The sequence below is a fragment of the Corvus hawaiiensis genome, chromosome 1, assembly GCF_020740725.1.
Source record: "Corvus hawaiiensis isolate bCorHaw1 chromosome 1, bCorHaw1.pri.cur, whole genome shotgun sequence".
NCBI classification, from domain to species: domain Eukaryota; kingdom Metazoa; phylum Chordata; class Aves; order Passeriformes; family Corvidae; genus Corvus; species Corvus hawaiiensis.
The window spans coordinates 66,322,149-66,349,826 of record NC_063213.1 but is presented as its reverse complement, the minus strand read 5'-3'; the positions used below and the strand labels follow the sequence as shown (position 1 = coordinate 66,349,826).

Sequence of the window (27,678 nt, the reverse complement as noted above, 5' to 3'; positions counted from 1 at the left end):
CAAACAAAAAAGCTGATGTGTTCCAAGCTGGCATAAATCTCTATTTGCCTGAGTTGGTCTGTGCCTTGTGGGAGCAGTAGTTCAGGGCCTGTAACTCCCACAGTGCAGTCTCTTCCCCGGTCAAACATCAGTCTCATTCTGATTTGTGCAGATTCTCCTTGATCAACAGTTCTCCTGAGAGCTACTGGTTCCTACAGAAAGCTGTTTTCCAACAAGGAAATAATTCCCTCAATTTTTTTGGCCAATGCTATTTTCAGGATGGCAGGGATAGTACAACAGATCAGCTAGGGGAAACACTGAATCAGAAAATGAGTGTTTAAATTATGGCAGTGACTTCTTTTCCATGTGTAGCTTTCCCTGCTTTAAAGCTTAGGTGTGAACTAATGATTAATCACAGATGCAAAAGAGTCTTTGTGCTTTGACAGCACCTTCCCCAAAGGATATTCTCAAAGCAATCTGTACAGAATGAATTCCCTCATAATTAACCCACATATTTTGCAGATGAGATGCAAAAGCACCACTCAAGACCATGCAGAATTCTGTGACAAGGATAAAATCCAGGTTTCCTGAACGTCAGATTTGTCTGAAGGCTCCTTCTCCTTGCTGGCTGCAGCAAAAGAGGGTAAGTTCCAAGGCAGAGCACAGAAAGAGGGAATGAATTCTAAGATACAGCTTTCACCTCTTTACGCTCATCAGACGCTCTCCGCACTTTGGGGTGGAACTGTTTTGTGACTGAACTTGCAGCAGAGCTACAACAGCTTGGGGCTAACCAAGGCTAATTTTAAACCCCCTCTTGTTATCTCTGTCATTGGTAGAGTGAGTTCTAGAAGGTGCTATTTTTATTTGAAAGAAGGAGCCAATACAGCTCTGTTGTCAGCAACCAGTTTGGCCAGAATCAATTAATCACTGTAATTATCTGCCCCAGGACTCCTTTTTGACTCGCTTTGCCTTGCTGGCTAAGGAGATGCGTTACCTCAGCACAGCTTAATAACATGCCTGCTTGTTAATTTACTGCTGCTCGAGGCTAGACAATTCCTGCCTGACAGCAGCTCCTGTATTGCAGCCAAGCCACACGTTTGCACAAGGGAAACAAGGAGACACGTGCAGAAAGGGATAGCACAGAAACTGCTGCTGGTCCCCCTTAGAGTGGCGTCTAGAGGACACAGTTCTTCTCTAGCTCCTGCTACGGGAAGGGAGAAGGCTGCATACAGCAAGAACTTGTAGCAAAACCCTTCGGCATCCTTAAGACTACCAAAATACGCAGCTTGCTAACCAGCTGATTCTGGTGATGTAAGGAGGCAGTGGCTCATTTAAGCCTTTGAAGCAGGTGTCACAAGTCTAAGAAAAGAGATTATTCATTTTGGAAGACATAGCAAAGAGACCCCAAATCAAATCTTCAAGATGCCCAGCTTTTCTTAATATTAAGGATTGTTTTTACTGATCCCTAGAGGAGGTGGATTTGGAGGACAGACTGTTCCTTCATACAAAGGAGACAAGTGCTAAAGTGCTTCCCTGTAATTAGGCTTTTCTTTCACAAAAGGCATTAGCAGAGAGTTGCAGCGGTAGCTGTAAAAATGCAGTTTAGCAAGATCGGGATAAAGAATGGAGTAGTTTTACATCAGACACTTCCCTCACTAATAAGTTGTCTCTTGCCTGCCACGGTTTCAATCCCAATAGGCTCCTTTTAGTGCAGAACTGAGCAATTCCAAGGAGCAAGAGATATGTCTACCTCTGACCAAAGCAGGACTCTGCCGTGAGGTTTGCCTGCCACTAATACAACACACTGAGTACTGAGACTAAGGATTCTTAGGCTAAATAAATTCAAGTCAGGACTAAAGCAAGTAGCAAATATTGGCTAGTGCTAAGCAGGTTGGCATTTACTTTGATTGAGGGTGAAATGCTTTATAAACATGCATGTTTAGTTATTTTACAGTTAGCAGCATAGCTGGCCTTTCATGGGTTGAGAGGAATTAAATGAAAACAAGTCACAACTCAGAGAAATAGATAATCTTAATTTTCTAAAGGTGACTTGAATTCAGAAAAATTCATAATCAACGTTGCTGAAAAAATTTCAAGGCAAAAACTTGGACAAAACAGGTGCTGTACCGCTTCTGATTTTTGCACCTCAACAGGAACTTTGCACTTAAACTAAAACAAAGATTTCAGTCTCTTGGTGTTTCAAGGGTTTTAACACAGTCCTAGCAGCAAACCGATTTATGCAGAATGTCCTGTTAGTTTCATTGGAGCTGGAGAGGGTGGGAGGAGGGAGAAGAAACTTCTAATCAGTTGGAAAACTCTTTCTGTGTAGAGTAGAAACACACATTCATTATGCTAAGCAAACTATCCTAATAGTCATTTAGGTAAGTCAGGTCCTAAAATGAAGGTAACATAGTGCTCATTCCAAACTAATACCTTGGGCTTTCCAGCAGACCTTCGTGCAGAGCTACTGTATGGTACATCTCCTGTGCCCAGGCTGGATAGCTGAGGCATCTCTGGACAGTGCTGTAAGACATTTCCTATGGCCATAGCCGAAAATGAGATCTCTTTGTGGGATTGCTGCCCCATCAACAGGCTATTTACCAGGTGCTTACTAACTACCTCGGAGGGTATCTACTGTGTACAAACAGTACTGCCCCTGGAAAAGATTGCACTGTATGTAGTCTATAGGGAAAGGAGAAAAAGAGAGAAAAGACATTAGAGTTATCAAGAAAACCCATGTAATTGCTCCAACAAAGCTCCTATCTCTGCCTGTGCAGCAAGTGCAACTTTCTCATACTATCTTCCTGCACAGCCTATAAAGCATAACTGTGGAAAAGCTGAGCAAGCAAACCTCTTTATAAATTGACTTGGAATGGTTTCACAGATCTTTCTCTCTTGCTCAGAAGGCAAGAAGTCCATTTATTCTTATCAAAGAAAATGAAATTATAACAAGGAAATAAAAGCATTAGAAGATGTCTTCCAAAGGCCTGATACGAAAAAGGCTGACTTGTGGGTGATGTGGGGGAAAAACACAAAACAGATGGTCTTGCCAACCTAAATTAGGAGATGAAAGTTTAAACCAGTAAAGAACTTCCTGACAGAAACATCACCTGCTTACATAAATTGGATATTAATGCTATGCTTTAAGCTCTAAAGGTAAGGAGGATGCTGATATCTGGAACTGTTGAACTGGGAATGAAGGGACTGAAAGGAATTCTTTTCGGCTTTGTAATAAGGGGCCAGGAAGGCCAAAAGAATTTCCTTCCTTCCTTGGGTATCTTCCTTAACCCTTTTCAGTCACCAGGGTACCTGGCACTGTGTGTACCAGGATACCTGAGAGGAATCCTGTGAAGGTAAAATGAGGGAGTGGCAGAAGATGGGGAGAACTTAAGAAGGGCAGCAGGAATAAGGGGGGACCCACACAATGCAATGCTTCTCACTGGAGCCTTGGGAGCTGTCAGCTGCTGCAGTAATGGCTGCATCATGGAGCTGCAGCAGCTCTCACTTTCAACCAAGAAATTTAACTGTAGATAAACATCAAGTGCACTCTTAGAAGATTTAGGTTCAGTATTAAAACATCCCTCATTATCACCATCCTCTTGCTCCCTCACTCTTAGAAATATGGCCCTTGTCTCATCAATCATTGATTCCTCTTTGTAGTTTAGACCCACTGTGACTTCTCCATCAAGCCAGTATATAATTTTTAATTAAACAAAAATTACTTGGGCAGATGATGTAACTGTTCATTAATAAGTGGGAGAGTTCATCTTGCTGCAGCAGCTCTTTTGAACACACAATGCAAGAACGCCACAGGCCAAATGTGCTCCAGCCTGGGAGGAACCTGAGACCATGTACTTCTCCCAGCACAAGTGAGCTGCTTTGGAGCTATGAAGTAAGAGCAAATGCACACACCTTGTTAATCACAGCTGGACCATCAATACACCTCTGCACGGAGGGTGGCACCTGGTAAATATCTTGTCCCACCAGACCATGACCAGTGGGTATCTGGTAAATTCCCTGATTCTGGTGGGAAGGTGGCACTTGGTAGACAGGGTCCCGTGCTGAGGCCTGTGAGCTTGGCACTTGGTAGATCTTCTGGTGGCTGAAGGGCTGATTCATCAATCCTGAGCTGGGCATATCCTGGCCAGAGGGACAGTCCTGTACCACGGCACCTATCAGGAGTTTCACACGGTTGCCTGGGACGATGCCTTGCCGGCCGTGTAAGGAGCAGAGCCACCATCCTTCCAGGCCCTCGGTGTTCTGTTCTATCACCGTCAGGATGTCTCCCTTGCGGAAGGCCAACTCTTCTGCACACTCGGGGACATTGTCATAGAGGGCTCTTGCCATAAGATTCTGTGGAGAAAGAAGGGCAAGAATAACAAATCAACAAACAATTTTTCTATATCTTCAAGCACACTCTAGGTGATAAGAAATAAGAACTGAATTTGAAAAGTAAGTGTGCAGGAAATCAAAATAACATGGAAAATCATGCAGCACAGGATTCCTCTGTCCCAAGTTTGAGAAATGAGAGGCTTATGCATTATTAACACTACTAGTGAGAAATTTTCCAGTAACAGTGGCTCAGATAGAAGCTCTTTATACGGCCTAGTCACCTGAACAGACAGAAAGTCAGGAGAGTTCTCCTCTTGGCACTGAGGTGCTCTTCCTGTGAATGAGGGGCTTGTACCTTCATCTCTTGACACTGATTTCCCCACAAACGTGCTCTGTGTACTGCTGCAGCCAGCTAGCTGCCATTAAAAATAAAAACCCTGAACAAGACTCAAAAGGAGTGAGTAATCCAGAGCGGTTTTTGCCAAACATTTTTACACTTGTGGGGTCCCAAAAGACTTTCCATGGAGGTGCAGATCCCATTAGTGTAAAGACAGTGGCCTGGCTTTTCTTAGCTGACACCTGCAGGTGCCTTAAAGTGATGGATCTTTAGACCACCTGGTAAGAAAAGCTATCTAAAATACAAGTTGACAAAATGTCACAGGTTTTGAGCTACAATGCTCATCTTTGCATGTAGCTTTGTGCCTTCTCACTCTGTGCAAACTTCCTCAGGGACACAACACAGCATAGCAGTAGCTTAATAGGTAAAACACTTCTTCCCCTGCTGCCTCAAAACCACCACCACAAAAAAACCCCTCCAAAACAACTTCAAAGAACACGGTTCCTCTGAGTCCTCTGAGATCTTGAAGAGAAAAATATAATTTAAAAAAATAATGTGCCCAGTGACTCCAAGTGGGGTCATGCCTGTGCCATGAGGGAAGCAGTGCCCATCTCTGGGGGTCTGTTACAAGCCAAAGAATGTAAGACTGTAGGTGCCAACCAGCACCATAAAGTGCCTCTGTGTGTAACTTAGGAGGAGTCTTAGGGCAGCCAAGGAGTGTCTTTGACTTGTGTCAACATAGTTTAAGCACTCTTAGATGCATTTCTCTTGATAATGTCAAGTGGAGCAGTACCATTAACATGAGGAACTTCACACAGCTCTACTACCCCCAAGCATTTGCCCCGTGTTTCAGGCAGGCTTTGCAGTTTGCCCTGACCTCTGTCCTGTTGGGGTTCTACTCCCAGCAGTACCTCTGCCATGAAGTTTTAAGCCACCTCTGAGTTGATGTAAGGTTGTTGGCTGTGATGTGTTACTAATAAGTACCACCTCCTCTCACAGATGGAACTACCTCCCTTTCCTCTTTCTTTGCAGGCCTGTATGGCACATCCAGTTCTGAGTAACTCGCCAAGGTATTCAATGGAAAGTAGGCAGGCTGTCTGCACTAGCATTCTTGGACCCCTCAAAAAGGCCATGAAGATTTAATTTCTTGGCTCTGGTGATATTTCCAGATGTGTTGGAAACAGCTGCTCCATGACTGCCTGATTTTCAGTGAAGGCAGTCAGCAGAGATGGTTATAATCTAATTGTAAGCACTTGAAAAAATATACAGAGCCCTGGATCTGGAGTGTTCAATCTGAAATATTTGGATGCAGTACACAAACTGAAATGGTGTTAATCCACCAAAAAGGATATGCAGCTGTCTTAAAGATTTGTCTTTCCTCCGTCAAAGGAATAGCATCAAGTACAGTTTAGTGTTTTTATCTGTCATATTTATCCTCCTCCTTGGACATATCAGAACTTTTTTTTTATTGTCCCTCACTTGTTATATCTTTCCCTGTTGACACACTCATGTTTTCCCACCATCCCTGTGCTTCCTTGAGACAGAGACTTTCATCTGACCTTGCTCAGTGCAGCAGATTGTGTGCAGGGCTGAGTGGTGGATGGAAGGGGGATAAGCTCAGATGTCACATAAAAGGTAGGCAAACTTGCATTTCCCAAGACATGTAGTGCTGAAATGGGGTGCACAAGATCAGTTTCCTCTTCTCTGAATGGAAGATCAGCTTTCAAGTGTATGAGAAACACTGGCTTTGCCTTTCATCAGCATCATTAGTAAGGCCAGTATAAATTAAGCTTTGGCTTGGAAAAGCAGGATTGCCATTTTGAATTGCCATGTAAACAACAGCACTGGGGCCCACCATCCCCTCTTATGTACATCTACTCAGCTCATCAGTCAACAACAATAAGAAATGAGAATATAGATAAAGTAGGGAGCAATTTTTGTCCATGCCTTGGCAGGACTGCAAAACTATTACTGAAGCATGGTCAAAACCAGTGGCCTCTTCTTGAGCACTTCCTCTATGCTCTTGCCATGTCGATGGGGCTACTTAGCTGAGCCCATGGAGCTCAGAAAACAAAAGCCGCTGCCTAATCAGATTATTCAAGTTAATCTCTTATCTTGACTCCATCTCTTTCTAGCATCTTTCACAGGGGAAATCTACCTAAGGGACTAGTTGAGCCTGTGCAACTTACAGAAGACTTTCACAGAGGAGTTGTTTAAAGGAGGACAGTTGGGTGGGGGAGGCACAAACCAAGCAGGCTAAATCGATGATAAATGCATGTTCTTCTATACTTTGGAGTTTAAAGGTATTTGAAAAGCTTGATTAGCTTCTACAGCAAAGCAATTCTCAGAACAAAGCTGAAATGGTGGTAGAATTAGAGCAGATAAAAGTTCCCATGTGAATTTTTTTTCCCAGTTGCTCATTATCTCTGTCCCAGTGACCTTCTCACCACCTGCATGCAGCATGTTAACACTTTCTGGATGTGCTTCAAGAACTCCTTTGTCGAAAACAGCTTCAGATTCTAATTGTCAGTGTTAACTCAGGCACCATTATGTGAATTATACTAATTGGCTGCCACTTGTTTCACAGCCATTTCCCGAGGCCTTTTAAATAGCCCAGAGCCATGCCAGCAGCACCAGTCACTGATGGAGCAGTGAAGCAGGCAAAATATTCCTCCAAATAAGCATTAGGACCAGAAATACTAAGCCAGTTGCTTGGTGCCAGCAGCAAAGGCACTGTTCCTGCTAAGCAGACCTGTGTTTTGAGCATCTCCCTGACTTCATTCTTCCTTCACAGGATTGCTTAGTATGAGCTTCAGAAACAGTGTCAAAATCACTTTCCTGAGTCAGCAGAATCAGCCTTGAGAAAAATGAAAATTGTGACCACAGAAGGCCTCCAGGAAAGCATTTAGAAACCACAGAGGTACCTTTAACCTGCTGTGGTGATCAAGATGGTAGTCTCTGCTCCTCCACACACAGAAAGAAGTTCTGATCACAGATACTTCTCAACACTTGTGGGCCTCATCTCCACAGATTTGACAAATCTGAGTAATTTTTTGATTCTATGGGCATCATAGCCCGTATCTCAATACACCTCACTGGCTTCATCAGCTCAGAGACTGGGGACAGTTACATGAAATTAATTGCCTCTGAAGAGGCATGGATCTGTCCACTCGACTGTCTGAGAACCAGCACCAAGCAAGCACCAAGATCTTATATGAGAAGACAAAAGCACAGCAGTGACCTTTTTGTATGACTAAATGCTACAAAAACTTTTGGCCATTTCCTAGACAAATCGGCAATAGAGAAAGGGCAATGAGAAAATTATCTCGGAACTTGTTTTCACAACTGCTAAGTTGCACAGAAGTCCCTTTATATTCCTAATAGAAAGGGAAAAAAAAAAAAAGGAGTGGTACAGATGCAGAAGTACAAATTCAAGTTCTGTAAAGGCAGGGGAAAAATTACCCGATGCTAGATAGGGAAAAAATTTTGTTTTGTTATAGAAATCAGCAGTACTTCATAAAATGAAGATACTGGCAACTACCACCTTCTTTTAGTAAGACTAAGAATGGAAGCCTCTGCTGCTCTCCTTTGGTCCAGTTAAATTAACTACATGATAGGTGCAGTGGAGCTCTTCTTAAAAGCCAAAAGTACCCTGTGGTCTCTGTGTAGCAGCTCCATTCTCCTGAGCCCCCTGTGCTACAGCAGCTGTGCTTCAAGTAAGGAGTGCTTCTCTACAGCTAATGGCTGATTGGAAAGACTCAGATCAGCTTTTGTGTCCTCAAGCCTTGCTAGCAATACTGGGATGTGTGGAAGTTGAAGCCAGGGTCAGGCCCCCACTGTGTTAATGCTCTGTACAGGCAAAACAAAAAAACCCCACATTTGTTCTCAAAAAGCTTAAATTCCTCCTAACCTTGGGCTCATGAGTGCAGTAGAAAGCATCTTATGTAAAATCACTGAAAACCAGAAGTTTTCCAGTCTTCTGTTAAACAAAGTGCTATCTCAGTTGTCAGCAGGTCAAAGTGAAAGGGAGCCCGACCCTAATGACTGCTGCCTGGGGATTTTAGCTGGAACATGCTGCAGGAAAAGGCTCAGCAGACTTTGCTGATGTCATGTGTCAGAAACTTTCTAAAGAACTGGAACTGTAATGGATACTCTCTAGATTAAATGCAGATTACAGGGCCCATGATCCTAATTTTCTACACTGGATGAGACAAAAGTAAAGCTTTCAAGCTTTCTCTAGGTAAAGTGAACCAGGAGTTTGAATCTTCTGTCTGAGGTTTCCTTTAATGCCAGTTACAGTCCATTAGATAAAAGCTGGAAAGGTGCCATTTGTATTCTCTGCATGCCTTAGATTTTTCTTTCTTTTGCATCTAGGATGCATGTCCTATTGAAACCCAACTGTGAGCAAAAGATGCTGCTCTGAAAACTGTCAGCTGTCCTACTTGCAGAACCCAAACTAAAAAAATAAGACTCTGTAAACTGTTTTTCTTCTCAGATGTTGAAGGAACTACAGGCCAAATTCAGCTGCATAAATGAGGTCTATTACAGAACTGTCAAAGGTGTCTACTCTCTCCTTAGCCTACTGCAATTGATGGCTAACATGTCTGCAGCTGGATGAAGACACATGAAAATACTTTGAAGATCACGATCTGTTTTGGATGGCCTTCTCTGCAGTGAAGGGAACGGACAGAATTCTGTAATTCATAGTCTGGAGGATGAAGAGGGTGTTTGCTGATGAGGCTGAGGCAGAAGAGGGAAGAGGCAAGAGTTAAAAAGAGCAGTGGAAAGAGCTACCACTTCTGTAAGAGTAAACACATCCAGTGACGTGGATAACGAGCGTGTGTGAGGTGCCCACAGCCATGGAAGCAAACACAGGAATAATAAATTACACACTACGAGATTAAACACAATGGTCTCTTTAAGGGCCGAGTGCAGTGGTGCCAAGCTCCCGGCACAGGGCTGCCGACTTCACTCCTCTCAGCCAGCTCCACAATGAATGAACGCTCGAGGAAAAGGTTCAACCAACCGTAAGCTCAAAGAATTTCTGCTGCATCCCTCAGAGGTGCAGTATGAGGATACTGATCCCTGCTCCGTGCTTGGCTGCTGAGGCGTATTGTTTTGTTCTGCTTTGTCTTGTTTTTTAATATTGCTTCCTGTGCGTAGAGTTTATGTGCAAACAGAACTGGGAAAATCGCCTCTGCTCTTCACTAAAAGAGGGTGGGACCCTTTTTTCTATTATTGGACAAACTGTTTCTTAAAATGAGAAACAGCTTCTCTCCTATGTTTAGCAAGCTTGGGAGTAGGAAGGGAGGAACAAAGGAAGGAAAGGTGGGGGCAAATGTCTGCGAACAAACCAGTAGCTTAGTTTTGGTTGGATCACTTTTAGTTACCCATCACATAATATTTTTGATAACAGATTCCCATGTTTTAGATTTCTTAAAAATGAATGACTGCTATTCTAAAGTAAGCTTAAGTATTTACATACCCTTGTAGGGCTGCACTAGGCCCAACAGTAATGATCTGCCTGTGAGACAAAAGAACCAAGCTGAAAACCCTGTAAAAAGTGAGCTTTATTCTGAGATACATGGTTTGCCTACAAGCAGAACTGGTAGAAGAGAGGGAAATTTCAGCTCTGTTGTGTCTTCTGACAGAAGGGTTTCAGTGCCAGAGCCATTGGGCAGTTTAACTTTGGTTCTTTTCAGCTCCCATCTCCTTTTCTATTTCTCAGTGTCACTGCCCCTGAAATAAAGCATTCATTGTGCTGTGTTGGCCAGGAAAGCAACTCTTGAGGCACAGTAGGTAACAGGTTTATCTATAACAAGCAACTTATCACAAAGGCTACTTAATAGAAGCTGACAGAGGTCACTGAATAAGACATTCAGCTTTGAAAAATGTCTTTTGCTGGTCTGCTCAAACCTGGAAGAAGGCAGTATGAACAGCAAAGGCAGTACCTGGTACACACAAAGCTGCACTGGCATGTTCTTAGACATGTCCCTGTTGGCAGTGACATGGGGAGTGGACTACGAAACAGCACCGCTTGGCCATAACAGCCTCCATCCACGCGCAGACCTGAAACAACTCATTGCCAGCAACAAGCTGTGTGCAGACTCTTGCTTCTTCTCTCAAGATGATGTCTCTCTCTGCTACACAGAGAAGGCAGGAAATGCTACCACAGCACGTATGAGAGCCTCTGCACCAGCAGGGTGTTGCAGCTGCTGCAGCTTCAGCAGGGGAAATGCCCTGAGCATCCAAGTCAGCCTGCGCCCGGCTCTGGGAACTCTGAGCTGTCAGCTCTCAGCTGACAACAAAATAAGGAGCCCGGTTGCAAATGTTCAGCATGGTAATGCTTCAGTTCACTCCTCAGGCAAAGACCATAGTTCTACTTTCCAGGCACTCTCTTGCTTTCTAACACCAAAACCTCAAGTTTTCGGTTTAGCGAAGATACTTCTCTGGTCAAGCACTGCTCACCCAAAAAATTACAAGTCCTGCTGGATGGAAATTAAGGCAGTTTTCCACACACAGATTTGGAAGACTGGCTTCACAGCTAATGAGAGAGCTACGAGCCAACAGCCTCTGCAGAGCCCTAAGGACAGGTCTTCATCCACCCTAAGTATCCTTACTCTCTAGTCCTGTGGATCTCCAGAACAGAGGCTGTCAGTCATGCTGAAGTACACCAAGCTGCCTGGAAGCTGTGACATGGAAAACCTTCTTTCTGCAGGGCACAGAGGTGAGTGCCTTATTTCAATGTCCCACCAAGCTGTCCCAGCCCCTCTGCCTGCCTGAGAAGCCTGATTTTCAGAGTTTGCTCAGTCTGGGATTTTTTTTTTTTTGGTAGTGAGACAAGTTACACAGAAAGTTAAAGAGGAAAAATAGGAATGTCCCCTTCTTACTGGACCACACTGGGAGGCAAGCCAAAGTAGGCACTATGGCTGTCATGCTCTGGAATATTCATTGCCAGTTTTTGCAGACACAATACTGCACCAAGCAGGGTAGGCAAGCAGCGAGCAGACCAGCTAGGGCTCAGGCACTTCACACTCTTGCTCAGGATGCTGCAGGTCCACTGGTTCACTCAAGACTGGGATTCAAATGTGACATAAACATGTGAGAGACTGAAAGTGCTCTGGTTTGAGAACCGTTTTTGTTTCACCAGAGCTACTCCGTTTTAAGTAAATAGGAGATATTTGTGTATCCATTTTTTTTGTAGGTAGTTGGCAAAGTAGTTTGCAAAACTGAGGCAAAGCAGTGAACCTGCACCTTGGGAGGGAATCCAAATGTATGTCTATTAAATAAGGAATTAGGAGGCTAGAACAAATAGGGGGGAACTAAAAAAGGAAAAATGTGAAAATGAAGGTTAGAACAAAGATCCTAACCGGTGCTCTGGCCTGTGTGAATAAAATAGTTCAGTATTCTGCCCTGAGTGCAGAAGCTTATTGCCATACCTGATGTTTCACAACCGAAAAGCAAGTTGAAAAGAAAGACCTCTGGCTCCGTATCTATTGAGAGCACCAAAATGATAATTCTACATTGGCAAGAAGGAAAAAAAGCCAGGCTTTCTTTGTTTGCTCAGATGATATTCTTTTGTCTGTCGACTGAGTTTTGGTTTTTTGGCTTGTCCAGTTTTATTTTAGTGAGAGGGGGTGAGAGGCATTACAAAGAATTACCCAGAAACATAATGTCCTAGCTGTTAAATAAGGTGTTTCTGATGCAGCCAAGGCCGTGCTGTATCCCAAAGCCCACGTGAGCGGCACAGAGCCCCCGAGGTGCCGGCTGCGCCCGCCGGGCGGGTTTAACAGGAGCAGGGCCGTTCCCTTTCCCTGCCCAGCAACGCCGCGCTCGGGGCGCGCAGCGGGACGCGGCGGCCACCGCTCCGCTGGAAAAGGGCACGCTGAGCTGATGCTCCATCACCCAGCCCTGCGGAACAGCCCGGCACTAAGGCACGGCGCTGCTGGGCTGCCAGACCACCCACCCTGCTCTGCTGCCATCGCAGGCGTCACACACGGTGTGCGACAGAAACATCTACAGTGAGGCAGAGCACGGATCCACTGGTGACATATTCCTCTTATTCCTCTGCCCCCTGAGTTCCTGGGGTTCTGCAGCAGTGCCGAAATGCCATTCTCGTTGCTCCTTCTGGGGACACAGACCACATCCCCTGACTTACCTTCAAGATCTATTAATATTTTGGGAAATTCCACCACACCTAACTCACTAAGTTTTCTGTGTATGTTTCACCCTCGTAACCGGTTTCCTTTCCCCCCACCCAAGGAAGGGTGTGATCTCGTTCCATGACTTTAAAAGGCCTTTTCAAATCCGTCTGAGGGCTGTGTGCCTTTTGTGACATCAACAGGGAGAGAAAAAAAAAAATCAAGCATGCAAACAATACCCTTAGAGTAAATATGATCTCACTGTGATTAAACCACAGTACATCAAAATCAAAAAGCAGATGTAAAACTTAACCCCTTTCCCTCAGGCAAGCAATTAAAAACTTAATGAAAGGAGATCAGATGTTAAACGCTAAAGAATTGAAGAAGCAGAGCAGAAAGGGGAAAAAAAAAATTATGGAAAGAAAGAATCCTGAAACGTGTGTTTTGAGTTCTCAGTTTTCCATTTTCTGGCATTTGTGAGCAGTCTTCTCCCAGACAAAGCTTCCTTAAAAAAAAAACAACCCAAACCCAAAATTAACCCTTCCTCCTGCGGCTCTGGGGAAACAATTACAACTTGATTGTCAAGAAACCATAGCTATGTAGACATAGGACCTCAGTACTGCCACCAACTCACTTGTCTGATGTCTTCAGCTTTGAAAAGTATGATTTTTTAATTATTTTTCTTTAAATCTAGAACTTAGATGAACTAGGACACGTTCTTCTTCCCCCAAGTCTCTCAAAAAAATTTCATTAGAAAGGAAAGCCATCCTACTCTGTCAATATAGTGTCACCATCTGGGATACTACACAGCAGCTACAACTTGGGATGCCCTGAGAGTCCAACTTACTAAAGAAAAACAAGCTCAGGAACTCCTCTTTCCAGGCTCCTTCCAGCCCTCAGCAGGCTGGTGGGACAGGTAGCACATTGCCTGTGAATCAGAATTCCAGGGAAGCCAAGCCTGGCTGGCAGCTGATGCTTGCCAGGTCCAATCAGAGTCATCTCCATTCTACAGGGCAGCGGTCAAAAGTCAACAAGCCTCCCAGAACAGCTCAATTTTGGCAAGCTGACATTTTCTGGGCAAGCATACCCCCGGAGAAGAGGGATGGTGAAGGTGTAGGGGCATTTTAAGCAGCTCTGGTTACTGTGCTCAGTCTCAGGCTGAAACACAACTTTAACTCTATTCTTGATCATGTGAGAGAACGGTTTGGGCAGCTCCTGGGCCACATGCAAACAAAATAAAGCAGTATAAAAAGAGAGAGAGAAAACAAAAGAAGATATCTGCCTGTAAATTACATCTTTCTATAGCAGTAAAAATTGGTTTATTACCCTAAGCATTTTAACTGGATGTAAAGTCCACAGGACATGGGCATTCATGAGCTGACCTACTTCTAGCTGTATGTTAAACAGAGTGCACACCCCTAGTTGTCTTGTACTTAACCCTTTGGATCAGAAACATGTTTAGAAAGAGAATAATTGATGGTTTTTATGGTCTGTCTTCCTCTCTCTGTCTGCAACTAAGCAGGTCACTGGAAGAACTGAGATTTACTCCTAGGCTCCGTCAGCATTTTTTAAGATTTGTTGTTACCAAAGATTCGTGGTATTGCTATTGCTAAAATTTTCAACCTTGCTGTCGATGAGGCCAGCTTAAGAAAGGGCTTCTGATGTGCTGACTGCATTCCTGTAGAGTAAACCCGAGTAAACCCATTCTTATTACTCTTCCTTTTCCGGGCAGGATGGTCCACTCTGACTGTGAAGAAAGTGTTTTTAAAACCAACGCAAAAAATAGAAAGGCGAGAATTGGCCTCATCCCTATAGAGAAAAAACAAAAAAATACAGTTTTTGTCATGCTATGCACTTGTGTTTCTAGGACTGTGAACTATAGCTTTAGCAGTCCTGTTTCATGTCAAACACAAGCTACGTCCAAATCTGCTGTGGAAAAATGAGCTCCTTAAAATTAAGACAGTTTCCACTACTGTAATGTCTAGACCAAAAGGCAAAAGAAAACGGGCACTTGCCAAGAGCAAGCTGTGATAATCAGGCAATAATATGCAGAGGCTGCACTCTGAGCTGCTATAAAGTGACCCAGCTTCACTGATGCTGAGAGCTGCAGCCATTTACAGGCAGAAGTACCTCTACATGCAGCTTTACTTAGCAGCAGCCTGACTTAATAAATATTGCTCAATACCTGCCATAAATATTATTTTCATAGTACAGTCCCAGATAAGCATCTGATCAAGCCTACTGAAGGCTTGGCATAAAGCACTTTTCAGGGACCAGAGTACTGCTCTAACAAGTAGATGTCTACTGCTTTCATGGATGCTCAGAGAGCATCTATTACGTAAAAAAGCCTCTTGAAAAGTGACTTATGCATTTACAATTCCAAATATCACTGAAAATGGGTTCCTACACAGGTATGTGGACTTTAATGTCCTAAGAAGTTCAGCTACTTGTCTCCATCAGGTGTGGCCAGAAATGGGAGCAGTACAAGATAAGAGTCCTCCAAAGGTCCTGCAGCCAAGGCAGAGGCTGTGCATACTACTCTTAAGCACTCATGTTGCTTTAAAAATGGAATTAAAACTCTGGACCTTGGGAGACAGGTGGGTTCCTAATTGCTGTTGGTATGAAGGGGATTTAAGTAATTAAATGCTGTGTTAAGTTAGTCCAAATAAAATAAGCAAGACAAAAACTACTTAACATTGGCCCTTAAGTGACCTAAGCGCATCTCTTGTATGCAGAAGGCATTCCCATGCCCCTAACATCTTTGATAACAGCAATATGACAAGTAGGAAGCTCTATGCTCCTGGTTTGCTACCTTTTTGTATGCACTAGATGCACCTGGCCTTGCTGCAATTACTCTGGTACTTAAAATGGAGCACAGGCAATACACTAATACAAATTTCTCCTCAGGCACCACACACAGGAGTTCAGCGTTCAGAGATCCGCTATCAGTGCAAGTATTGTCTTCTAACCCCACTTGTTGCTGGGCTTGAGAAGGTACAATTCCAAAGGTGAGTTTGTCTGCAGTCTTAGGAAGTGTGCTCCAACGCTTTAACAAATTCACAATAACACTTCATGAGACTTCTCTGAAGTCTAGCCTGTATTCTGGAAGATAGGAGAGTTCTGCAGCCTTTCTAAGACAATAACTACTGAAATGTGCTTTCATTTTTCCTTTGCAGGAGATGTTTCCATAAAGTCTTACTATTAGACAGTTTTCCTGCTCTCTGATCTGATAGGTCCCCCTCGATGAGGTATTTTGATAGTGTGGCACTGTTTGGAATCAGTAGACTTGAGTCAAGATACCTCAAGGCCAAGTAATAGTTTAACATGCAACCTGCAACCTCTAGCAGGACCTTAAAAGCAAGAGTAAAACCCCCAAACAAGTATCTAATGCCTCTTGTACTATCTAGAGTCAAACTGAATTGGAACTATCAAAAAAAAATAAGGAAGACTGTTCATCTGGTAGTTCTGCTTCCCCATCAAATACTAGGAACTACTGGACAGAGACAGATTAGACTATCAGTTTCTGATTAAACAGATTCACAGCTACATTACTCAGGAGCAATTGTTAGACTAAAAACCATAGAAGTTTAGAAATCTGGCAAAAAACCCTGCATGCTACTGGCTGTAATGCTTTGTGATGGCTCCTCTTCTTCCTCTGAAACAAACCCTGTAACGTCCCTAAGCCTCAGCAGCTCCATCTGTAAAACAGAATTAGAAGCACTCTGCTATCCTACCAAGACTTTGGTAGGGCAAGTGGACACAGTTGTTGGAGTTTCTCAACTACCCTGGGGTGTTGAGGCACTCCCTCTATTAAGTATACAAATATAAATCTACAGGGGGGGTGTGGGAGGGGAAGGAGGGCACACACAGGCTACAGCCGCAATCTGAAAATGACAGTGGCCCCCCAAGCTTTGTGAAGGGGACAGTCCTTCTGGCTCTATCTCACTAGTGCTGCTGCTGACTTGGGCCTGACCCTGCTAGACCTCAGCCACCTCACCCCGCACATGCACAGATGAGAGAAAAATCATGAAACTTCCATTCGAAACTCACGACAGTAAGAGAGATGGCACAAACTTGGACAGGTTTTCCCCTTGTCGGTTTTTTCCTCTCTCATTACATTTTACAAGGTTTTACAGTTCCTATTTACTTCTGAGTTTGATTGCTATACTGAAAAAAAAAGTGAAACGAAAAGGAGTGAGGAATAAACAGAACAGAGAGGATTTGGTTAAAAAAGTACAGACAGTTCTTTTCCTTTTACATGGTCCAACACTCAAAGTCTTTCATTGCCAGGGTTACAAGCAGCTTTTCACAAGCACTTCTGGTTGGGAATATTGTATTTCTTCCCAGGGACACTATTTTGTTTGTCTTGGCGTGCAGACATTGTAATCAAGTCTATATATTACAGGACTGTGTACTACAGGCATTTTGAACCCTGTTTAGGTTTCTTCCTTGCCCAACAAATTATCTAAAAATAGATAATCAAGACCTCATACTTTACATCTACGTCATTCCTTTTGGCTTAAATGAGGTAAGGAATGTAGGGTTTTTTCCCTCTCCTCTTTCACTAACTGTTTGGAAGTTTAGTAAACAGATGAGTCCCCTTTTCTTCCTTCCTTCCCCCTCTTACTTTGTCTTGCATGTGAACAGCCACCAAGCTACAAAAGCCTTGTTATGATAATGTCTTCTCCCTTTTGCTTATGTTGCACTTTTATTGCCTGAGATAAGAGCATTGGAACTGGTGGCCAGACATACCCTTTCCCATCCATGTCCTTCACTGCTCATGGTAACCCACTGGTATTTCTGTCCCTACACAGTATATTGTAGCTGTAACTGCTCCATCCTTGGAATAACAGCCTGGGTTTGGTCTCAGAAAAGGCTGACCTTACCTCCTGGATTACCTCCTGGAATGGAGTCCTGTGAGAACTTGATGGGATGCAGTTTTGTGGCACATGGGGATTTAGCACAAAAGCAAGCTGCTGTCATCAAAGAACTGAGGTGTTGCCCTCACACAACTGCACCCCTACAGGAATTAGCTTCTGAAAGCAGCTTTTAGACAAGTAGGGCTAAGAAGTGCTCCAAACCAACACAAGTATTTGTTATGCTTAATGTTTCCCATCTTTCCATATTGCAGTTAAAATAACTTCTGTGTTCTCAGGCATTTAACTAGTACATGAATGGGACAACAGGACCTGGCCTGGGGTCAACTTTGCTTTAAATAGCCACATAATCACAGAATATCACACAGTGTGCAAAAGATAGACAGTGGTGTAGAGACATATGTAAGGTAAAATTCTGAACCTGCTTAAATCCACTGGGATTTTCCCTTTCAGAGGATTCAGACTTGAGTATTAAGATGGGAGAATGCTTGAAGAGTGCAATGGACAATAAAAGAAGCTTAAATGGAGGAAGAGAGGGAGGGAACAAGTTTTGAAAATGTCTGAATAAAAAATGTGTAGATTGAGTAGCAGAAAGGATTTCTAGACCAGAAATTACCTTGGGTTTAGTCACACTGAAAGCAAAGTCATGAGTGATGGACAGACGTATTCAGGGTCTGACCCATGAAGCAGTTCCTGTTCTGTCCTACTGTTAAAATTCTGAATTAAACTATAACAAGCATTTCAATTATTTCTTTAAATGAGGCCTTATGGACTATCACAATGAAAGTAAGGAATGACAGGCCCCAGTATAACACCAGGAACAGCTAAACAGAGCCAAATCTGCACCTGGACGCTAAGCCTCCTCTGAAGTGATGGCATGTCCCCAGGCAGGCCATGAGCACTCTCTGTGCCTTTATTTCATGCATATAATTAAAAAAAAAAAAAAAAAAACACCTTTGTTTTCTTATAGGGAGATAAATCAAAGAGAGAAAATACAGAAAGAACAAAGACTGAATGTGCAGGTATTTTCTTTGTATATTACTCTAGGGATAAGAAATAGATCTAAGAATGTTTGCCCCAGTTAAACAGTGTAAGTAACTACTTCACATTTCCCAGGGAAAGTAAACACTGTAATCCAACAAGAAAGTTTTTGAGGCCAAACCCCTCAATCTTCTCTTTTTATTTATTTTTTAATGGCTTGCTCTTTCTCTGTCTAGAATTAAGTAATCACAAACCAAAACCAAAATCCTCATTCCCACAAGACAGGGCAAAGGAACCATTACAGAGCAGGGAAGACTTCCCCCTTTTGAGCCACCTTATCAGTCCACTTATCAGTCCACTTATTTTGCAGTGCCACTGGGCTACATAGAAGAAATCAGGACACTGTATAACTATGCAGGACCATTATTTTGCTACTGGGATACAAGTGTTGCTTGGCCATGGGCAGTCGGAAAGCAGTTTGTGAGCTTGGACTAACAGTGACACTGCTCTTCTACCCTCGAGTGCCTGATGTTTTCTGCTCAGAGTAACAGCTTCTCCAGGCAGGTATAAAGTCTACCTGGACTGATCAGAGGTGGAGTAGATAGAAGAGAAATGAATTTTATCTCAGACTTCAGATCAGTCAGTTGTTTGAGACACAGTTTAAAAAAGAAAAAAAGCCATCAGATTCACATCAGAATTGTCAAAGCCATGGATTACCTTTGTCGACCCACGTCTAACACAATTTCTTTTTTCCTTGTCTTTCCATGACATGGAGAAACTGGCAGCAGCTTTGGAAACTTAACTCTGACCTTTCCCAAAGTTTGGCTTGAGAGACTCTGAAAACTTGGTCTGAGCTCAGAGATGTACAGAAGAGCACAAAAATCTGTGCACATTTACCTGGGTATCACTCGTACTCCTCACTCACACTGCTACAGCATCAGCACTCTTTCACACTATGCTGCCTAAGTTCAGTACGGAGATGGACCTCACTTCCAAAGCAACTTAGTCTGCAAGTAAGTATATAGCGTGTGACATTTCCAAAATCACCTTTTTATTGACGCTGAAGTTATTTTTGGCTGGGGAAGGAAAGTTTTTCCTTCCTCCCCCTTTTTTTCCAAGCACACAAGATTACGGTATGTCTGTACAGTAATCTAATGCCCCGTGGGCAATTCTGTACCTTGCCCAGACGTTTCTGAGTAAAATTAGGATGACAGGCTCCACGTTTGTGTCTTTCGGAAAAAAAAAAAAAAACCAACCAACCACCCCTCTGGTAAAAGGCTGCTAAAAGCGATTATTTAATAAGCGGGGATTAAAGGACCTAGTAAGGCGGTAAGGCTACCCAATTTTCAAAAATGTTACGGTTTTTTTTTCCTCTCGCTTGTGACCCATCAAACAGAACGAACCGTGATAAGGAAACATCCACAAACGGCTGGAAAGGGGGCGAATGAGCTCCCGGGGAGGATCGGGGGTACCTGTCCCAAACGCGCCTGGCCATCACACACCGCCCCGCGATCCCGGGCTCACCCCGTTATCCAGGACCCGCATCAGCGGGAAAAGCGAGGGAAGCCCCTTCTCCCCCCACCGCTAACACCGACACGGCATCCGGGGGGTCCCCACAGCCCGTCCCCTTCGCTGCCCCCTCGTTTCCCACTCCCCGCGGACACCTTCCCTGGGGCTCTGCGCCTGGAGACAGCGCAGGGGAGGGGCGAGGGGAGACCTGGCCGCCCCGCGGGCACACGGCTCGCCTCGAGGAGGTGCGGAGGGGGGCCCCGAGCCGTCCGACAGCCGCCTGCTGTCCGGGCCGCGCTGCCGGCCGGGCCCCGCGCCCCAGCGCTCACCTTGTACTTCATGGCTGCGCCGCCGCCGCCCCGCGCGCGCTACTCCGCGCGCCGCCGCATCCCCGCGCGCTCTGCGCGCCCCGCCGCGAGCCGCCACGCCAGCCTCAGGCGCTCATTTGCATAGCGCCGCCCCCGCGGGCCGGGCTCGGGCACCAGCCGGCCCCGCCCCGCGTTCCGCCCGCCGCCGGGGGTGCTGGGGACCGGGGGGACGCGGGTTCGGGCCCGGGCGCGGCGCCTTCAGCCGCTTCCCTCCGCCGATGGCCAGGGAGAGAGAGCTGCCGGGCTGGCGGCCCTGCTCCCCGGGCCTCCCGCCCGTACATTTCAAAGCTGCTCGCCTCGACTGTTCCCCGGCGGAAGAGGGCCTAGGGGCACAGGTCGACAGCGGCTGAACAGGAGCCAGCGTGTGCCCAGGTGGCCAGGAAGGCCAGTGGCATCCTGGCCTGGCTCAGCAATCGTGTGGCCAGCAGGGCAGGTATCCCGGCTATTGGGCGCTGCGGAGGCCACACCTCAAGTCCTGTGTCCACTTCTGGGCCCCTCACTGAAAGACATTTGAAGTGCTGGAGCAGGTCCAGAGAAGGAACTGGGGAAGGATCTGGAGCACAAGTCCTGTGACTGTGGGAACTGAGGGAACTGCGGGTGTTTAGCCTGGAGAGAAGGAGGCTCATGGGGAACCTTATCGCTCTCTATAGCTGCCTTACATGAGGTTGTACCCAGGTGAGGGTCAGTCTCTTCTCCCGGGCAGCCAGCAACAGAGCAAGAGGACACGGCCTCGAGCTGCTCCAGGGGATGTGCAGGTTGGACAAAAGGTAGAATTTCTTCATGCAGACGGTGGGTAACCCATTGGAATGGGCTGCCCAGGGAGGTGGTGGAGTCATCAATCCTGCGAGTGTTCAAGAAACAGCTGGATGTGGCACTCTGGTCTACTTGGCAAGGTGGTGTTTGATCAAGGGCTGGACTCGATGATCTCAGAGATCTTTTCCAACCTGATTCTGTGATTCTGTGAGCCTTGTCCATCCACCCCTCCCAAAGGCATTTTTCTCCCATGCAGCTCTTGGAGGGGCTGAACACTGCTTTGTTCCTGTCTCTGCAATTATTTTTGTTCTCATTTGTCCTCAGAAGATGACCTTTTTTAACTACTACTGGTCAAATCAAGATGCCAAGTGCTCGCTTTGCCTGGCTGCTATTTTAACACTGATTAGACACCAGAGGCCAAGAATTCTTTAATGGCCTGGTGATGTCCATTATAAAGAGTGACCATGGTAAACAAGGATTATTTGGAAGAGAGTAATAATTAACTCTGGTATCTTGGGAACAAGAAAGAGTGGGGAAAATAGATGTGTGGTGATCCTCCATGCTTTTCAAGTCAGATCTCTTAATCAGGCATGATTAATATGGTGCACATAATAGGAATCTTTGTGTATGGGACATACTCCAGCTTGTTTAGAGGAACAGGAAATAAATTCTCTCCTTTTTGCCCAAGCTGGATCTTACCCAACATTTTTAGGTCACAGATGGACTCAAGGCTATTTCTAGTGGCCTAAGGAAAAACAGCAAAGAGTAATCTTGTACTACCAGATTACAAACATAACTACATTCCATAGCACAGTGTTATCCTTAAATTCTCATGTGACTAATCCTCTAGAGAGGGATCCTGTTGCTAAAATGGCTTCTTGACTGATAAAGAATGTCATACTTTTATCTGCAATCTCCTCCGTTCTCCAATTCCAGCATAAAATATGTGGCTGTACTGTACAAATTTACTAAATGAATGAAAAAATGCTTTTTTTTTTCTATTCTGTCTTCTTGACTGCACATGCCCTAATAGCTCATGGGTGTGTGTCCCTGTCAGTACAAAATAAGGCTTGGAAATTAGTGAGCTCCTGCTTTCTGCAGTACAGAACAAGCCACTGTGGCTGGGTAGTAGCTGCTGCTCCAACCCCTCGTAGGCGTTTTTCTCTGGGCCTTCCTTTCCATTTTTCTTGTTGCTGTTGAGTCTTCTGATTTCCCAAGAAGAAAGGCAAAACAGATAATATTTTATATGCACTGGGTTTAGGGCAGTGTTGTTTTAAGTGCAGCATCAAAATAAATTTGGGTAGGTTCAAGAGAATAAAACTCACTTGTATGCTGTGTCCTTAGCCACTTTAATGAAGAAAGGAATTCTTCCAGTGCCTATATATAACCAGCTTACTATTAGGAGAGCGCAAATCTCTTTGGAGCATTTCTTAATTGAAGAGTTAAGAATCAAAGAAACACCGGTTGTCTTTTTGCATGTTTTTGCCATTCATACTCCAAGTAGAAAATTTCTTTTAACTACAGAGGATGCAATGGCTAAGGTGTTAGCATGGTATTGGACTGGCATCCAAATCCCCTTCCTTGAATAAGCTCTGCTTATTCTCCCCTTCCTTGTATAATCTGCTCACGTGGCACCATTGCCATGAAGATAAATGCATTAAGGGTTGTAAAACCACATCAGTAAGAACCAAATAAGTATTGGAGACAAAAATAAGAAAAGTAACATCATATTTCTGACTTCACCTATATTTAAACTCAGAGTGCATCTGGTTTCCAGTCATCCCACCAATAGGGGTACTTTTCATGTAACTGGTGTTTTTTCAGAATGCTTTACAATCGCATTATGAAACCTAAGCACATTTGAGAAGCTGTGCCTTCTGCTTTTGTTTTAGCTTGCATTGCTTTTAATGTGTGCAAAAAATCCCTGACTGATTTTAATATGCGGTAAGAGATGTGTTAATATGAAATTCTAGTTGGAGTGTTCCTGTGTGTGTATTGTTTTGCCTTTATCACTCTCCATAACTCATATTAAATACTTTTACTTAGATGCCACTGGAATGACGCTTTAGGCACAAAGCCTCAAAGTCTGTCAGTTTTGATAGCTGTACTTTACAACTCTGAAGGAGCAGATACAAGAGCTGGTATTTTACAGGGAGAAAAAGAGATTGCCATCGCACACCACCTGTGCAGTGAAGTCCCACCGCTCATTTTATTCACACACCCTCCCTCCCCCTCTCTCACCTACTCCGTTTACCTTGAAGGGGTTTTTAATTTCCCCCAGGGTGAAGCACTCCTACTCAGTGGGACACTTCTAGCAGAGCTAGCAGCATGGCAGAGCTCCATGGTCTATCACGGATATCAGGGATTAGATATACCTTGAAAGAGAGATTTGTTAACGTGATCCGCTAACCTCCTCGTGTTGCTGTGAGAAGTCGGGATTGCGGCAGGCCCGTTTGTGGTTAGTGCAAGCACTGTGCTGTTCTTGGTGACCTTGGCGGCGGCCGTGCCTTTGCTATGTAATATTGTATTTCAGGCACAGCCGAGGGAAGTTTTGAGTCGGTTGCCTTGGATAATCAGCTCAATTATACAATGCAACTTGCTGATGAGGAAGCCGGGACCAGGCATTACTGATGTCTGTGTTTCAGAGGCAACTTGAGCTGTATTGCCAGGATTTATAACTACAAGGTCCTATTAAAGTTCTCAGGAGGGTAATTCATGTAATGTGTCTTTTTTGCTTCGCAGCACAGCAATGGCTTGATTCACTGCCTCATATTTATTCCACTGCAATTCTAGCAGAGTAGCAAATGGGTTCTGTGACTTCATCTTGTGTCTCTGTCAATGGCTTTTGTTTGTTTCTTTGCTTTTGCTGAAGGCAATTAATATTACTCTCTGCTCGTTTGGGCAACCTGCTGTTTGTCTCCTGCTCTCATACCCCCTCCTGCTGAGCTTATTGCTTGCTTTATTTCTAATCATGTCTCTGCTCTGTGTCTTCCTGTTGCCCTTCTGATTGACAGCTGGGGTACTGAGGTGTTTGGGAGGTGGCAGTGGGTGATGTGATAGGCAGCCACAGGGACTGCTTGTCAGCTGGACTCTGCGGCTGGCCCGCTGCAGCCCTCAGGATACAACATGAAACGGAGCTGCCAGCAGGCTGGGAAGGGAATACCCGCAGAAGCACATCAGCCAGCTATCACCTTGTGACAATTGATAGGGGAACATGAGACAGATATCCTGCTCTGAAAGGTTACTCAAACAAAAATCTCCTTGTTCCCATTTCCCCATTGACACAATCTGAGAAAAGAGGGACACAGCAGAGTGTCTCCCTCACAGTTGAGAGAGTCTTTTCAGGAAGGGTCTGTGAGCTCTGTGTTTGGGAAACATTGAGCTGTCTTTTTTTTTTCTCCCTCTTCACAAAGGTCTAACTATCTCTTGGATAATGTTGTGCAGCCATCTGCATTGCTTCTTGCTGTGATACTTGGCCAGGGAATTTGGATTAAAATTAATTTAGTTATAGTGCCACTGCACTTTCTGAGCAAAGGAGTCATATTTAGCCTCATGTCCTGTCACTTCTATAATGTTACCCAGGCTGGTTCAGCGGATATGCAGTGGATGGAATTTCTTCGGTGCAGAATGGTTTTGTACACACACTCAGAGTGGTGGAATTTGCTTGCTTGGACAAATCTGTTAAAAAAGATGAAACGCTGCTGTTTCCTGAGAAGAGCGTTAACAAAAGTTCACCACTGACGTGGGCAGGATTCTGTGTCTGTCTGCACAGAAAGGCTCCCTCTCCCACCTCACTAGGAGATAATAAGAAAAATATTTCATTCTCACCCAAAGAAGGGAATATTTTGCATTTCAGCAAACCAAAACAAAGTCTGCTCTGTTTTTCTTTGACCAGTGATGGAAATCTTTTTAAGCAAGCATTCTATTCCATTTAACAGTATGAGAAATCTATCCTGGTGGACAGAGGAATGGGTAGCAGTCATTGTAGTGGTGAGATTTAAATGCAAGGGTCAAATTGTGAGAATAAAAATTGTGACTTAAAATTATCTTCTTACATTTGCCTGTCCTTTGCCATTTTATCTAAGGTGTCTTAACCATTGGGCTAGCTCACTTGCCTCGCTTTAGAATTCTACATTTACTTTAATATATACAAACTAATCTAACAGGCATCCCACCTCCTTTCACAATAAGGCACAAAAGCTGTTCACATTCTTGATAAGGGCATTTTATACAGTGTTTCATCAGGAATTGCTCATTTAACTTTGTAAGTCAACCATCAAGGTCCTGCTTAGTGACCCTCCTTCAGATAAGGAGAATAAATGCAGCTCCTTCTGTCCCCTCTGTTTTGCTTCAAATGCCAGCCAGAAAGAAACATACTGGTGTCCTCCCACCCAAAAGGTTTTGAAAGTGAATCCAGCCTTTGTTAGCTTGAGAAATCATGGAAGGCAGTTGGAATTTAGATATTTTGGCACTGGCTGTCACTAAGCCACCAGCCTGACCCAGTGAATGAAACTTGAGAAGTTTCTTCAGTTTTCAAAAAAAGGGGAGGCGGGGAATAAATACCACTACAATTTTAATTTGTTATGAGAAGCAGGTGGTCACCTTCTCAGGGGAGAATGGACATGGGAAAAGGAAACAGTGGAATGACTATTAAAACAGCATGAGGGACACATCTTACTCTGGAGAAAGAGAGTGTAAAATTGAAAAGAAGTAAGTTTATCTCTGTTCCAGCATTGGAAATCAGTGCCACAGAAATGATTCTCATCAATGGCAAGTTGAACATGAGCCAGCAGTGCCCTGGCAGCCAGGAGGGGCAGCCGTGTCCTGGGGGGCATCAGGCACAGCACCTCTAGCTGGGCAAGGCAGGAGATTGTCTCTCTCTGCTCTGCACTGGGGCGGCCTCACCTCGAGTGCTTGAGGCAGCACTGGGCACCACAATATAAAAAGGACATGCAGCTCTTAGAGGGCATCCAAAGGAGGGCTGTGAGGATGGTGAAGGGCCTTGAGGCAAAGCCGAATGAGGAGCAGCTGAGGTCACTTGGTCTGTTCAGGCTGGAGAAGAGGAGACTGAGGGGAGACCTCATCGAAGTTACAGCTTCCTCGTGAGGGGAAGAGGAGGGGCAGGCACTGAGCTCTTCCCTGTGGTGACCAGTGACAGGACACGAGGAAATGGTATGGAACTGTGTCAGGGGAGGTTTAGGTTGGATATTAGAAAAAGGTTCTTTTCCTAGAGAATGGTTGGGCACTGGAACAGGGTCCCCAAGGAAGTGGTCACAGCACCAAGCCTGACAGAGTTCCAGAAGCATTTGAGCAGTGCTCCCAGGCATGGTGTGACTCTTGGCAATGATGCTGTGCAGGGCTGAGAGTTGGACTCAATGATCCAAATCAGCATGTTCTGTGGTTCTGTGAAAAGCTTTTCCAGGTCTGTGCAGCAGCTCCCCACGGAGATGGCTGGTGTAGAGCACTTAAGTCAGGGGGACTTTATGTTCTCAGCAGTGTTGGGAGGAATTTGTGGAAGACAACATGAATTGTAGTTGAGCTGCCATGCACCCTTTGCAGAGCTGAGGCAAAGCAGGAGCTCTGGGAACCTTAGTACGTAACACTGGTGAGAGGAGGGATGGCAGAAGCCCATGGCTTCAGAGTGGGTGCAGGGCTGTGCCAGACTGGGTCTGCAGTGCCTGCTTGCCTAGGAACCAATGTTATTGGGAGGGGAAGAAGAATGTGAGGTATGCAGGGAAGACTGGAGAGGGAAAAGAATGTCAGCATGGAGCACACACTAGCCTGTTCCTTCCAGAGATACTGTCAAAGGCTTATTCATTTCCCAAACAAACAAACCAGTCTAACAGTCGTGCTCGCGGGCTACACTCCCTTATTTTCCCCTCCAGCACTGAATATTTTTAATACACGGGTTAAAAATACTGGCTTGCTTCCAGACGCGGGGCATGCATGCCATTCAACCTACTGATGCCAAAAGGGTTTTTCTTGTTTTTCCTAAGAAAAACTGCAAAACAGCACAACTATGGAGACTGCAGAGGACTTTTGTTCTCTCTGGTTCACAACTGTGCAGATGAAATATGATAAATGAAATACAGGGAGGTTGCTCAAGAGGAAATGTATGTTTAGATATCACAGCTTGTTTAAGATGAAAGGAATCCAAAATTGAAACCGGAATTGCCTCAGACAAGAAACTTGGGCACAAAGCTTAGGCATGTTAAGCTTTTCATGCAGTTGTAAGAAGTCATAGTGCTGGCATCCAAAAGCTCAGATCTTTACCTGAACTTTCTACTTGAACTTTCCCCACTTTGGGCGAAACATGGAACATGTTACATTATTCCACTAGATATTAAAACTGTTAAAATAGGAATGAATCGAGTAAAGTTTTTCTTTTCTTTTGTTTGTTT

At 44.6% G+C, this 27,678-nt stretch overlaps 1 protein-coding gene and 1 long non-coding RNA gene across 5 annotated transcripts in view; one reads left to right on the top strand and one right to left on the bottom strand.

The window, feature by feature from the left end:
* NEDD9 (neural precursor cell expressed, developmentally down-regulated 9) overlaps positions 1-27,678 on the bottom strand; it is a 103,099-nt gene that overhangs the window by 17,442 nt on the left and 57,979 nt on the right. For 2 of the 4 annotated variants that reach the window (XM_048309248.1, XM_048309239.1), the window contains exon 4: positions 3,892-4,332. In XM_048309248.1, the coding sequence (XP_048165205.1) occupies positions 3,892-4,332 (441 nt within the window). Of the gene's footprint in view, positions 1-2,412; positions 2,741-3,891; positions 4,333-20,485; positions 20,550-27,678 lie in introns of those variants that run through there. The other 2 variants (XM_048309255.1, XM_048309264.1) reach the window with 2 other exon arrangements.
* On the top strand, positions 452-20,503 carry LOC125328508. Its single transcript, XR_007204746.1, has 4 exons — positions 452-622; positions 9,023-11,375; positions 15,697-15,797; positions 19,018-20,503. It is a non-coding gene; the product is annotated as an uncharacterized LOC125328508 (long non-coding RNA).